The following is a 10360-nucleotide window of genomic DNA, read 5'->3' on the forward strand; positions in this document are numbered from 1 at the left end:
AAGGAAAGTTCTTTGTTAGCTGTCACCCAGGAGCCTAAACATGAACTGATCTTTAATGGAAATTGTGACCATCAATGTACAAGGCTTCATTCTGATATGCCTTGCATTTGAAATTTAATAACTGACCTCCCTCAGTTCTGGCTGGAAAACAGAGGAGAACCCTCGGAGAACGATGACGTCAGAAAATGGACTGCACACAACAAATGCCTCATGTAGAAAAGCAACATGTATGTATGCATATATTTATTTTCTCTACTTCCCAGTATCGCTTTGGGCACTTGATAGCAGCACATAGAAAACAATAAAAATACAATGTAAAATGTGGTTTACAGTAAAAACAGCATAAAATTTACATTACAAAATTTAAAAGCCATATTGAAAGCTGAATTCAAACAGCTACAATAGCTAACACAAGTTCAAAGCCTTGTTTGACCCCTGGCATGGCATCTCCTCAGAAATGGAATTTCATATGGCTTATGCCTAAAAATGAATTTGTTTTTGAGGGACTGAATTATAACACATTCTTCTAGATCCTGTCACTTGAAGCAGGGCTATGAAGAGTGAAATGGTAACGATTTCCAGGATATCATGGGGAAATTGAGTTTACATGCAACTAGTTGGATGCAGCCCAGTGGTCCAGAATGGCATCACTCTTTCATTTGCAGCAATGTTCAGTTAGAACTTCGTGCAGAATGTACCACCTTCTGCATGGTTCGTTTCTGATGTGAGATGCTTTTTCTTCTTAAAATTCAGTATATCAAATTCTTCTTTGATTTCTAGGATTGATTTTTCCTTGGTCTCTGGCAGGAAGAAGTAGATAAGAAATCCTGCCAGGTAAAGTGTTCCCATAAAGACAAGGAAGCTGAATTGCCGAAGGCTTTCCTGGGGAGAAAACAGACCCCCCCCACACACACACCTCATATGAAGCAGTGGTTGCGTGCATGCCGCTGCTGGGTTTACCAACATGCAGCTCCTTGCACGCCCAAGGTGCACTGTAGACTTTACACCCCTCTGCAAACCAGTGGCATCCAAGTGTAATGGCATGACAGTGAATGTCCCACTCCCTTTCTGCAGAAGGGGAGGCTTCGGAAAATACTCACCACAATAAATGGAAATACAATTCCTATCACAAAGACTCCAACCCAATTTAGGACTGAACTGATCACAAAGGAAGGCGGTCTGGAGGACTGGTCAAAGATTTCCACCCTAACAGATGTTGTGGCACCAGCTGCGAAGAAATAAAAATTAATGCTGCTGCTAGGCCTCTGTGGGCACGACAGAAAAGACGAGCCAGGTCTGCTGCCCTAGGCACATCCCCCCGCTTTTTTCCTTATCCAGCAGTCATAGATGATGCCTGAGAAGCATGGTCCTTTGTGCCATTTTGGGACCTGAAGAAAGTTATATTCTCTTTGTTCCATGGGTGAAGTATCTGCCCTGTCAAGTGACAAATCCACACTGAAACATACTCTCCTTTTTTCTCTTTCAGAAAGGTCCTGACTCCACTCTCAAGGTGTCTCCTGCTCCTTGAGGGCTAGAGGGGGAGCACCAGTCCTTCTTAAGTGGTCTGCTTGCTTCATCTGTCATCCTCTGACAGGGCCAAGGAGCTTCCCCTCAATCTCACCCCTCCCTGTTTTGCAATGTCCTCCTCCATTTCCAAGGTAGGCTGGGTCTCGTATACTGCCCTAGTATCTTCACTTGGTAACCTTCAAACTGAAAAGTCAGCTGCCTAGCTCTGCCCCTCCACCTCTGTCTCTGAACCTGAAGAATGAGCTGGACTTCCTCTCTGCCTCTACTGCCACACGTTTTATGGAGCAGCCACCATTTTGTTGTAAATGGTGGCTCATGCCCCCAGGTGAAGGCATTCAAGACATGCTGGAAACAGCCATTTTGTTAGGTGTCAGTAGGTGAAGGCAGACTTGAGGTTAAAGAGGCTAAATCTGGACTGATGGCTGGAGGTATATCGGGGTGGGGGGATGGCGAGACCAGCAACTGAAGGGCCAGCGATCGCAGCGGGCACCGAGCCCTGCTCACACTTCCATGCTTAGGGTTCCGCCCAAGCATGGACTCTTTCACCCCTCCCTCTCCCTTTCTCCAGCTGCCGACCCATGGTGGCACGTCTGAGGGAGAAGTCTCAAATGTAGAAACAGTCCAGTTCAATGGGCCCAGTTTGGATTGATCCTACAGAGCCTGGAATGAATTTGTTTTGTCTGGCTAGTAAAATCCAAGCATCATTCTGCATACTGCCCAAGAACAACCTGGTTAGCTTTTTATGTTTGTGTGGAACCAAATAAATTCAGGTATCAAGTTTCCGACATCCAGAGCCATGTCCTTCATCAACTGTACACTATGTGTGTATTGGAGCATTCAGGAGTGGCAGCACCCAGCCAAAAGCCAGAGCTGTTGTCGAGTCTTGTTTTTCTTTCAATCTAAAGGGCACCATTGTGTGGTTCTGTTGTTTTCTGGAAGTTTTTCTTTTTATTTTGTACAGTGCTTTAAAGGCCTTGTGTAGAACAGCAATCTATAAATATCAGTACAAATACATGCACAGCTACTTACCTGGGCCCATCCCAAAGCAGATCACAAAGCAAAAAATCAGGGCCAGGCTGCAGTACGACATCCAGGAGAACCAAGCCTATAATGGAAAATACCCTTCTTGTTTTATAGGTGAGTAGCTCTGCCACTGGGCATCAGGTTCAACGTGGTTGCAGCACAGCTCCCTCCACCACCATCACAAATATGCCTGTGGTGCTTCTTTTGTTCTGCCTGGGCAGCGTTTATAGATTATATAATCCAGCAATTACATCATCATTTGAAAGCTTTTCCAGAAATGGGAAAAGACGGAGGCAGGTGACTGTTATTAGCTGTCTTATCTACTGTCTGAACTGAGACAAATCGGCCATCGCCTACACATTCTAAATTCCAGTATTTAGCCCCAGACCACCAGGGAGTCACTCCCATTACATATTCCCCAGCACACACTGTCACCAGGTGAGGCATGTATTAGACTTTTAATTCAGGAACCACTCTGGGACGCAACATGCGGCTGTTCTGCCTCTGGCTGACTGCAGGAAGCTCCCTAGTACTTGAATAAATGTGCAAGGTACAGTGCTGGTGCAAGCAAAAATCAGAACAACATCAAGATACATTTTCTTCTGTGAAGAAAATAATTTCAAATAAGGCATCTTAGCGGTTTTCTCCAATCAAAGGATGCACGCTCTCCTCTGACAAATGGGAATCTGTGGTCAAAGGGCTGCCTTTTCACGTGTGTTTGTCTGATAACCTGCATTTCAAATTCGTTTCTTAATTCACTGGAAATCTCATCAGATTGTTAAGTCTGTCTTGAAGATGTTTATCTCCCAGTCCCAGATTACTAGCCACAAAAAAGTATTCATGATAATTCTAATAAGCAGCTGATATGTCATTGCCAAATGAGTCTGTTGTCTGAAAACAGCTAGGCTTGCATTTTAGAACAGGAGACCTCCTGCTTCCGACTTCAAGCAACTCTTCCTGGGTTAAGCATGCTAGAGTATGGCTGCTACACAGAGTACACCCCACTGCCTGAGGGCGAGGGTTCTCCCTTCTGAGGCCACTAACCTGTCATGGGGATGAAATGCTAGGTGTCAAGCTCATGGTGCTTGGGCAAGGCATCCACATGGTTCTGACAACAAGCCTCGGGTTCAGCATCAGGGACCCAGTTGGGGTCCTCAGCCCTAGCTTTTGCTGTTCCTTTCTCCTCGAGCAAATGCCTTGGCGGCCCCTGTGAAACAGCTGCTGCTGGATGCTTGAATGCAGGCTACTGGTTGTATCTTAGATTAAATGTTGGTAAGCAAATCCTGATGGACAGTTCCCTTACCTGAAGGGAAAGCGTCAGGGTAACAGCAGCCAGCACAGTGGCCATCAGCCCATAACCTCCCCACAGGAGAACTCTTCTTCCAACCCGTTCAATGAGGAAACTCTGAGGAGAAAAATGGAGAGTGAGGCTCTGTGAAGCTGGAAAAGCCTTCTGGATGTCCTGCAACACAAATGCTCCACCCACAGCAGGCCCAGGCCAGCACATGGCATACTTGAATTAGGGGTGAGTCCTACCTGAGCCCATGGCGACTTGTGGTGGCTTTGTCAGGAGCTCTGGGACATGTGTCTAGCTTCACCAGCACTGGCACCATGTTGATTTTCACACAATTTTTGTGTATTGTGGGAAAATGATCATGGATGCACCATCTGGACTCGGAGTCCTGAGCGTAGGAGGGGATTGGACCCGGGGGCCCATCGTCACAGCCACAGGCTGGGCCAACCAGGGGCTCAGAATGCAGAACAGAGGCACGCACGCTTTCACAGCACCCTGCCTTCCAGAGACTGGCACCAACGGGTTCATAAGCAAAGTTTTGGGTAAAGAGAGGCAGAGAGGGGTCAGCACTTGTGAATGCTCAAATTTCCTGTGTAGAATGAAACTTACAGGAAGTGCTGGAGTGACTGTCTCGCTTGGGAGGGGACACCGAGCTCACGGCAGAGCGTCCGATCCGCAGATCTGCTCCCTGTTGCTGCCTGGTGAACCTGCCACAACTGGGGGTGGGGCACAAGGGCACCTTATGTAGGGCTGCCTGAAATATGTTGCTGGCACCAGTCAATCTGGTCAGCAAGGACATTTGGCCTCAGCAGCCTTTGCATCCTCTGGACCAGGAGAAAGATGGGCAGTCCAAAGTTCTAAAGTCCGCTTCATCCTCTATTGGATTATGCTTTTGATGCTGTATGGCAATGACTAAAGGGATATGGAAGTCAAAGGGCTTAGTCTCACATAGACCTTAAGATGTTCTCCTCAAGGCACTCTTGCAGGAGCTGAGCAGGTGCCTGCTCATCCAGAGAGCTCATGAAGTCCCTGTGTTGTGGGCCTTTTGGTGCCAGATGAGGACTTCCTTATTCTATCAGACATTTAACCTATTCAGTTCTTGTTGTTTTTACACTCTTTACACTGTATCTCTTTAAAAATTCAGTTTTATACTGTCTTTTTATTTAAAAAACACAAACAAATCATTTTAAATTTTATTGTATTTCATGGTTTCATTGTTGTGAACTACCCAGAGAACTTCATATAATAAATAAATAGTCCAGATTTTACTATAGCTCCAAAATTTCTCTGAAAGGTGCCACTTAGTGCAATGATGGGGCATCTCCAACACATGCGCCAGACCTGCCAGGCAACAGGGTGGAGGGCTAGTCCTGCTTGCCAGCTTTTCCTCCAGGCACCTGCCTCCTTGCCAAGGAAACCACTGTTTCTCTGGCTGGAGATAAGCTATCCCTACACTAAAGATCCTTGTCTCCCATTGCTAATAGGAAACAAAAAGATTTTCTTTGCTTCTCCTCCCCCACACTGCAGTGTTAGAGGAGTGGCTCCTGGGAATGGAAAGGAAACCCTTCTCCATGGCTCCAGTGCTGAATCAGCAGTGGGAAGACATTTTCATGGGAGGGGAAGAGACACAGCTGGGCCGTCCTACTGGGGTGGCCTGCCACCAGCATGCTAATCCCATTCCTTGGAACGTGTTTCTCTGGAGTCAATTTGTCTGCCAGTCCAACGGCGCTTCCCAGTGCTCCCTTGAAGCATGGCACACCAGCCACACTGGGGGTGCCAGGCCTGGGGGGGGTGTGGTGCCTCCGCCCCAGGGAAGGGGCACAATGTGCTGCAATGCCGTGGTGTCTCTGTCCAAGAGAGCGGCTGCTGCCGCTCCTCTCAGGCCAGTCTTGCTGCTGATGCCCTGCCTAGTCCTGCCCAGAGTGACCGCTGCCCACCCACCCCCGGTGCTCAGGCCCGTGCCCCTCACTCACGCAAAGGATGGCCGAGAGCAGCTCGCTCAGGCTGACCCCCAGGGACAGGTAGGGGATCTCACTGGGGTCGAAGCCAGCTGTCTGGAGCACTTCAAACATGTAGAAGTAAATCTGAAAGGAAGTGGACATAAGGGAAAGGAGACCCCCTCAGGGCAGAGCACAGCCGTGCCTGGAAAGAGCAGTCTCGCAAAGGGATTTTGTCAACATGTGCGTGAATCCAGGAACAATCAAGAGCTTGCACCAATCACTCACTCACTCACTTGACTGAATTGAGAGTCCAGGCAAGATGAATAGCTAGGCTGGGTTCGGACATAAGCTATGGCTCCCAATCATAGATTCAGTAAGAGGGAACTCAGCCGCAAAGGAGTCATTTCAGTCTTGTTTTTTCCCCTCCAGTTTCTCCTCTCAAGGCTTGGAAAAGACAAGTCACGTCAATGAAACCAGTGCCCGTGATACTCAACTGCCTGGACGCCACTCAGCTGCATGGTCACGACCACAGTGATCAGCATGTACAGCTGCCAGCGCAGGGACGGCTCTCTGAGCAGCTCCAGGACACTCCTGCCGCGGCTGCTGGGGGTGGCAGCCTGCTCTTTCCTCAGGTCCTCGAGCTCTGCTTGGTGAGGTCCATCTCCCCAGAGCGTCCTCATTGCTGTGAAAAAGGAGGAAGGAGAAACGCTTGTGCCAGTTCCCTTAGGGCATTGCAGAGGAGCGGCCACGGGGAAGCATCTGTGTTTAGCTGAGCTGCAATTAGGACTTGTTTGGATTCAGTTTGTAGTTATGACAGAGAGAAAAGGAAGACCGTGTTGTCTGGTGCCATGGGTGCTCATGCAATGGGATGAATAGTTTAGCAAAGCAATTTCAATAGCTCAGGCCAGCAAGCCAAACTCCATATTACTGGGGGAAGCATCCGTTTGGTTAGCTTACTTGGAAAAAAAGAAATTACTGAGGTGGAAAAAGTACAGAGAAGGAAAGTAGTTAATGCCTCTCTAAGGGAGGGTTGGGTCCCCGCACCCTTGAAGGAGGCAGTAATCCTGAAGCAGGCAAACCTGGACCCAGAGCTGGCCTCCAATTATAGACCAGTGGCTAACATCCTGTTCTTGGGCAAGGTGCTTGAGTGGGTGGTGGCCAGGCAGCTCCAAGCTCTCTGGACCCATTTCAGTCTGGATTCAGACCTGGCTATGGGACTGAAACTGCCTTGGCCACCCTGTGTGGTGACGTGTGCAGGGAGGGGGACAGCAAGAGTGCGTCCCTGCTAGTTCTCCTGGGCCTCTCAGCAACGTTTCATGTCATCGACCATGGTATCCTTCTGGAGAGGCTGGCCGAGGTGGGGGTCAGAGGCACTACCCTGCAGTGGTTCCGCTCCTACCTGTCTGGCTGCTTCCAGAAGGTGGTGCTGGGGGATCATAGCTCTGCACCATGGCAGCTCCGCCATGGAGTTCTGCAGGGTTCCATTTTATCCCTCATGCTGTTCAACATCTATATGAAACCGCCGGGAGAGGTCATTGGAGGGTTTGGGCTACAGAGTGATCAATCTGCTGCCTTCCCTTGCTCCTAGATCCAGCCGGCGCACTACCGCCTCAGTACCCCTTAGTAAGTAAGGAGTCCTTGACGACAATGACCCTCTTCCCTCTCACCTGTTCTGTGGAGACTGGGGGCTGCACCTCAATCCCTGCATCTCCGACATTGGCCACCTGCCTGCGTCTGACCTCAGGCCATATCTCCCGAGCAGGCTGGTCCCCCAGGGTACCCATAGTCCCAGTCTGCTCAAGCAAAGGAAACCTACATCTCAGCTTCAAATCAGAACCTGGAGATGGGAGGGCGTGGTGCCAGCCATGTCACCTCCTCAGTGCGACATGTCTCCACATCTCCCCAGATGATTCCCTGGTGTCCCTCTTCATTTTGCCACTGGTGGCCTGGAGGACCTCCTGGGAAATGTCCAGGAACTGTTTTTCTTCCATTATTCCCCAGAGGGAGGTGATGGCGTCCTCCAGACCCTCAAGGAAGGACACCAGCTTGCACTTAGTGAAAGTGCATCCCAGCTCCTCCTGGGAGAGGAAGACACAGAAACATAGAAACAGAGCGAGTCAGAAGGGATCTCCTGGGCCATCTAGTCTGACCCCCGGCTCTGCTCATGACATGCCTACCACGTGCATGTCCAGCCTATCCATGAACACCCTCCCCAATGGGGCCTCAACCACCTCCTGTGGAAGCCCATTCCATACCCTCAGGGTCCTAACCATCAGGAAGTATTCCTGGCATCCAAACTGATTCTTAGTTTCCTGAGCTTTGCTTCACTGGAACACATCCTGCCCTCCTCTGCAGGGGAGAAGAGGTCTCTACCCACCTCACTGTGACACCCCCTCATGTACCTGTATGTTGCCAACAGAGCCCCTCGGACTCTCCTCCAGGCTGAAAAGACCCTGTTCCCTCAGTCTCGCCTTTCCGTGCCATCCAGCCACCATCCTACGCTGCACTGACTCTAACCTGGCTATACCCTTCTTGTAATGTGGAGTCCAGAACTGAACACAATATTCCAATTGCAGGTGCGCCAGAGTCATATACTGTGGTAGTAATAGCATTCTTGAGCTGGAAGCCATGCTTCTGGCTATGCTCTCTTGACTGCCACGTCACACTGCTGGCTCATGTTTAGCCTGCAGTCAACCAGCACCCCGAGGTCCCTTTCACAAGTGCTGCTCTCCAGCCACTTGTCCCCTAACCTGTACTTATGACACCTATTCCTGTGCCCCAAGTGCAAGACCTTGCACTTATCCACATTGAACGCCATCCTGTTGTCTCCTGCCCACTTCCATCGTCTGTCAAGATCCTTTTAGATCTGGAGTACCTGCTCCTCAGTTGTGGCCACTGCTCCAGTTTTAGTGTCATCTGTGAATTTGATCAGCAGACTGTGCACCCCTTCTTCCATGTCATTGATGAAAAGATTAAACAGGATTGCCCCCAGGATTGCCCTGGGGACCCCACTTGTCACTGACCGCCATCCTGATGATTCCTCACTAATGGTTACCCTAAAGGAGCTGCAGGTACACCTGCTGTTCCTGCCATGGCTGTCTCCTGGCCTGGCATAGGCCAGACAGCAGCTCTGGCGGTGCCCCTTCAGAGCCCTCCAAAAACGGTACAGAGACAGCTAGAGAATAAAGCACGTGGCCTTCAATGTCTATGTGCTAATGCCTGGAAAATGGGAAGGTGGAGTCACACCATAAGGTAAGGATGCATGTCTCTGCATGGAAATCCAGGAGAATGGCCTTAGTGGCCCCACGCAGAGCACCTGGACGAATATAAATGGAGCAAGGAATGAAAGGAACACAGCGGTTGCAGCCTGTTACTGACCATCCAGTCAAGGAGAAGAGGAGGTTGAAAAGCAAATTGCCAGCGTTTCAAGGAAGCACGTTGTCATAATTATGGAGGACTTCAAATTCCCTGATACCTGCTGGGAGATGAATTCTGCCAAACATGGTCCCTCCAAGGGATTCCTAATCTGTCCCAGAGTGCAGAACATGGAATAATGGCCTCAAGTTACAGGAAGCCAGAGTCCTGCTAGATATTAGGAAAATTTTCCTGACTTGGTAGAGCAGTATGACAATGGATCCAATGACCCGGGGAGGTGGTGGGCTGTCCCACACTAGAGGCATTCAAGATGCAAGTGGACGGCCATCTGAGAGGGGCGGTTTAACTGAGGGTCCTGCACTGAACAGCAGGTTGGACCTAATGGCCCTCTGACCCCTTTCAATGCTACTATTCTATATGAGATCATAACCTTCCAGTTTTACTTCAGCACTTTTGATTACTTGTCTCCCCCACTTTTTCTTTTTTAGTGGTGAGAAAATGCAGCATTTTATTATGGAATAAAAGAAAGTATAATTTCCTCTGGTTCATTCTTCTATAACTCCTGATAATCCAAAGGGGAAAGCAGCAAAAGCTACTAAGTGGATTTGGGGGATGGCGGAGGACAGGAAGGCCTGGAGGAATGTTGTCCATGGGGAAACAGTGGGTCGGACTCGTCTTTGCAACTAACAACAACAACAACAAATGCAGCAGCTTAAGGTCAATTAACACTTCTCTACCTAGGGAAGCTTAATCTGAGAAAATGAAGTTGCTTGTATCCAGGCATGTTCTAAGATGTCTACCAGCCTATCCTTGAACACCCTTGCCTCATCGGTGCACATTATTATTATTATTATTATTATTATTATTATTATTATTATAACATTTCTATGCCACCCCTTGCCGAAGCCTTGGGGCGGCTTACAACACAATAAAATACATTGAAATACAATAGAACATAATAAATTACCACTAAATACAAAAATACAAAAAATACACTGAGATACAAACATAATAATATAAAATTAAAATTAACAGTATAAAATAAGTAAATAAAGAATATAGGAGGAGAAAAGAGAAGGAAGAAGAAGTTGCCCTGGCCAGATCATATATTTTAATAATTAAAATGATGTTTAAATAAAAAGGCCTTTACCTGACGCCGAAAAACCAGTAATGACGGTGCCAGGCGGACCTCTTTGGGGAG

At 48.6% G+C, this 10360-nt stretch overlaps 1 protein-coding gene across 1 annotated transcript in view; it reads right to left on the minus strand.

Annotated features, from left to right (window-relative positions):
• Positions 1 to 330: 330 nt before the first annotated feature.
• LOC123030298 (solute carrier family 2, facilitated glucose transporter member 11-like) overlaps positions 331 to 10360 on the minus strand; it is a gene marked incomplete at its 5' end in the record, with an annotated part of 15580 nt that continues 5550 nt past the window's right edge. The window contains 6 exons of the mRNA XM_044444124.1: positions 331 to 882; positions 1101 to 1228; positions 2557 to 2632; positions 3854 to 3955; positions 5818 to 5928; positions 6279 to 6466. Of these exons, the coding sequence (XP_044300059.1) occupies positions 676 to 882; positions 1101 to 1228; positions 2557 to 2632; positions 3854 to 3955; positions 5818 to 5928; positions 6279 to 6466 (812 nt within the window). The remainder of the gene's footprint in view (positions 883 to 1100; positions 1229 to 2556; positions 2633 to 3853; positions 3956 to 5817; positions 5929 to 6278; positions 6467 to 10360) is intronic.

This window comes from Varanus komodoensis, unplaced genomic scaffold (genome assembly GCF_004798865.1).
Source record: "Varanus komodoensis strain SLA01 unplaced genomic scaffold, ASM479886v1 scaffold44_1, whole genome shotgun sequence".
Lineage (NCBI taxonomy): Eukaryota > Metazoa > Chordata > Lepidosauria > Squamata > Varanidae > Varanus > Varanus komodoensis.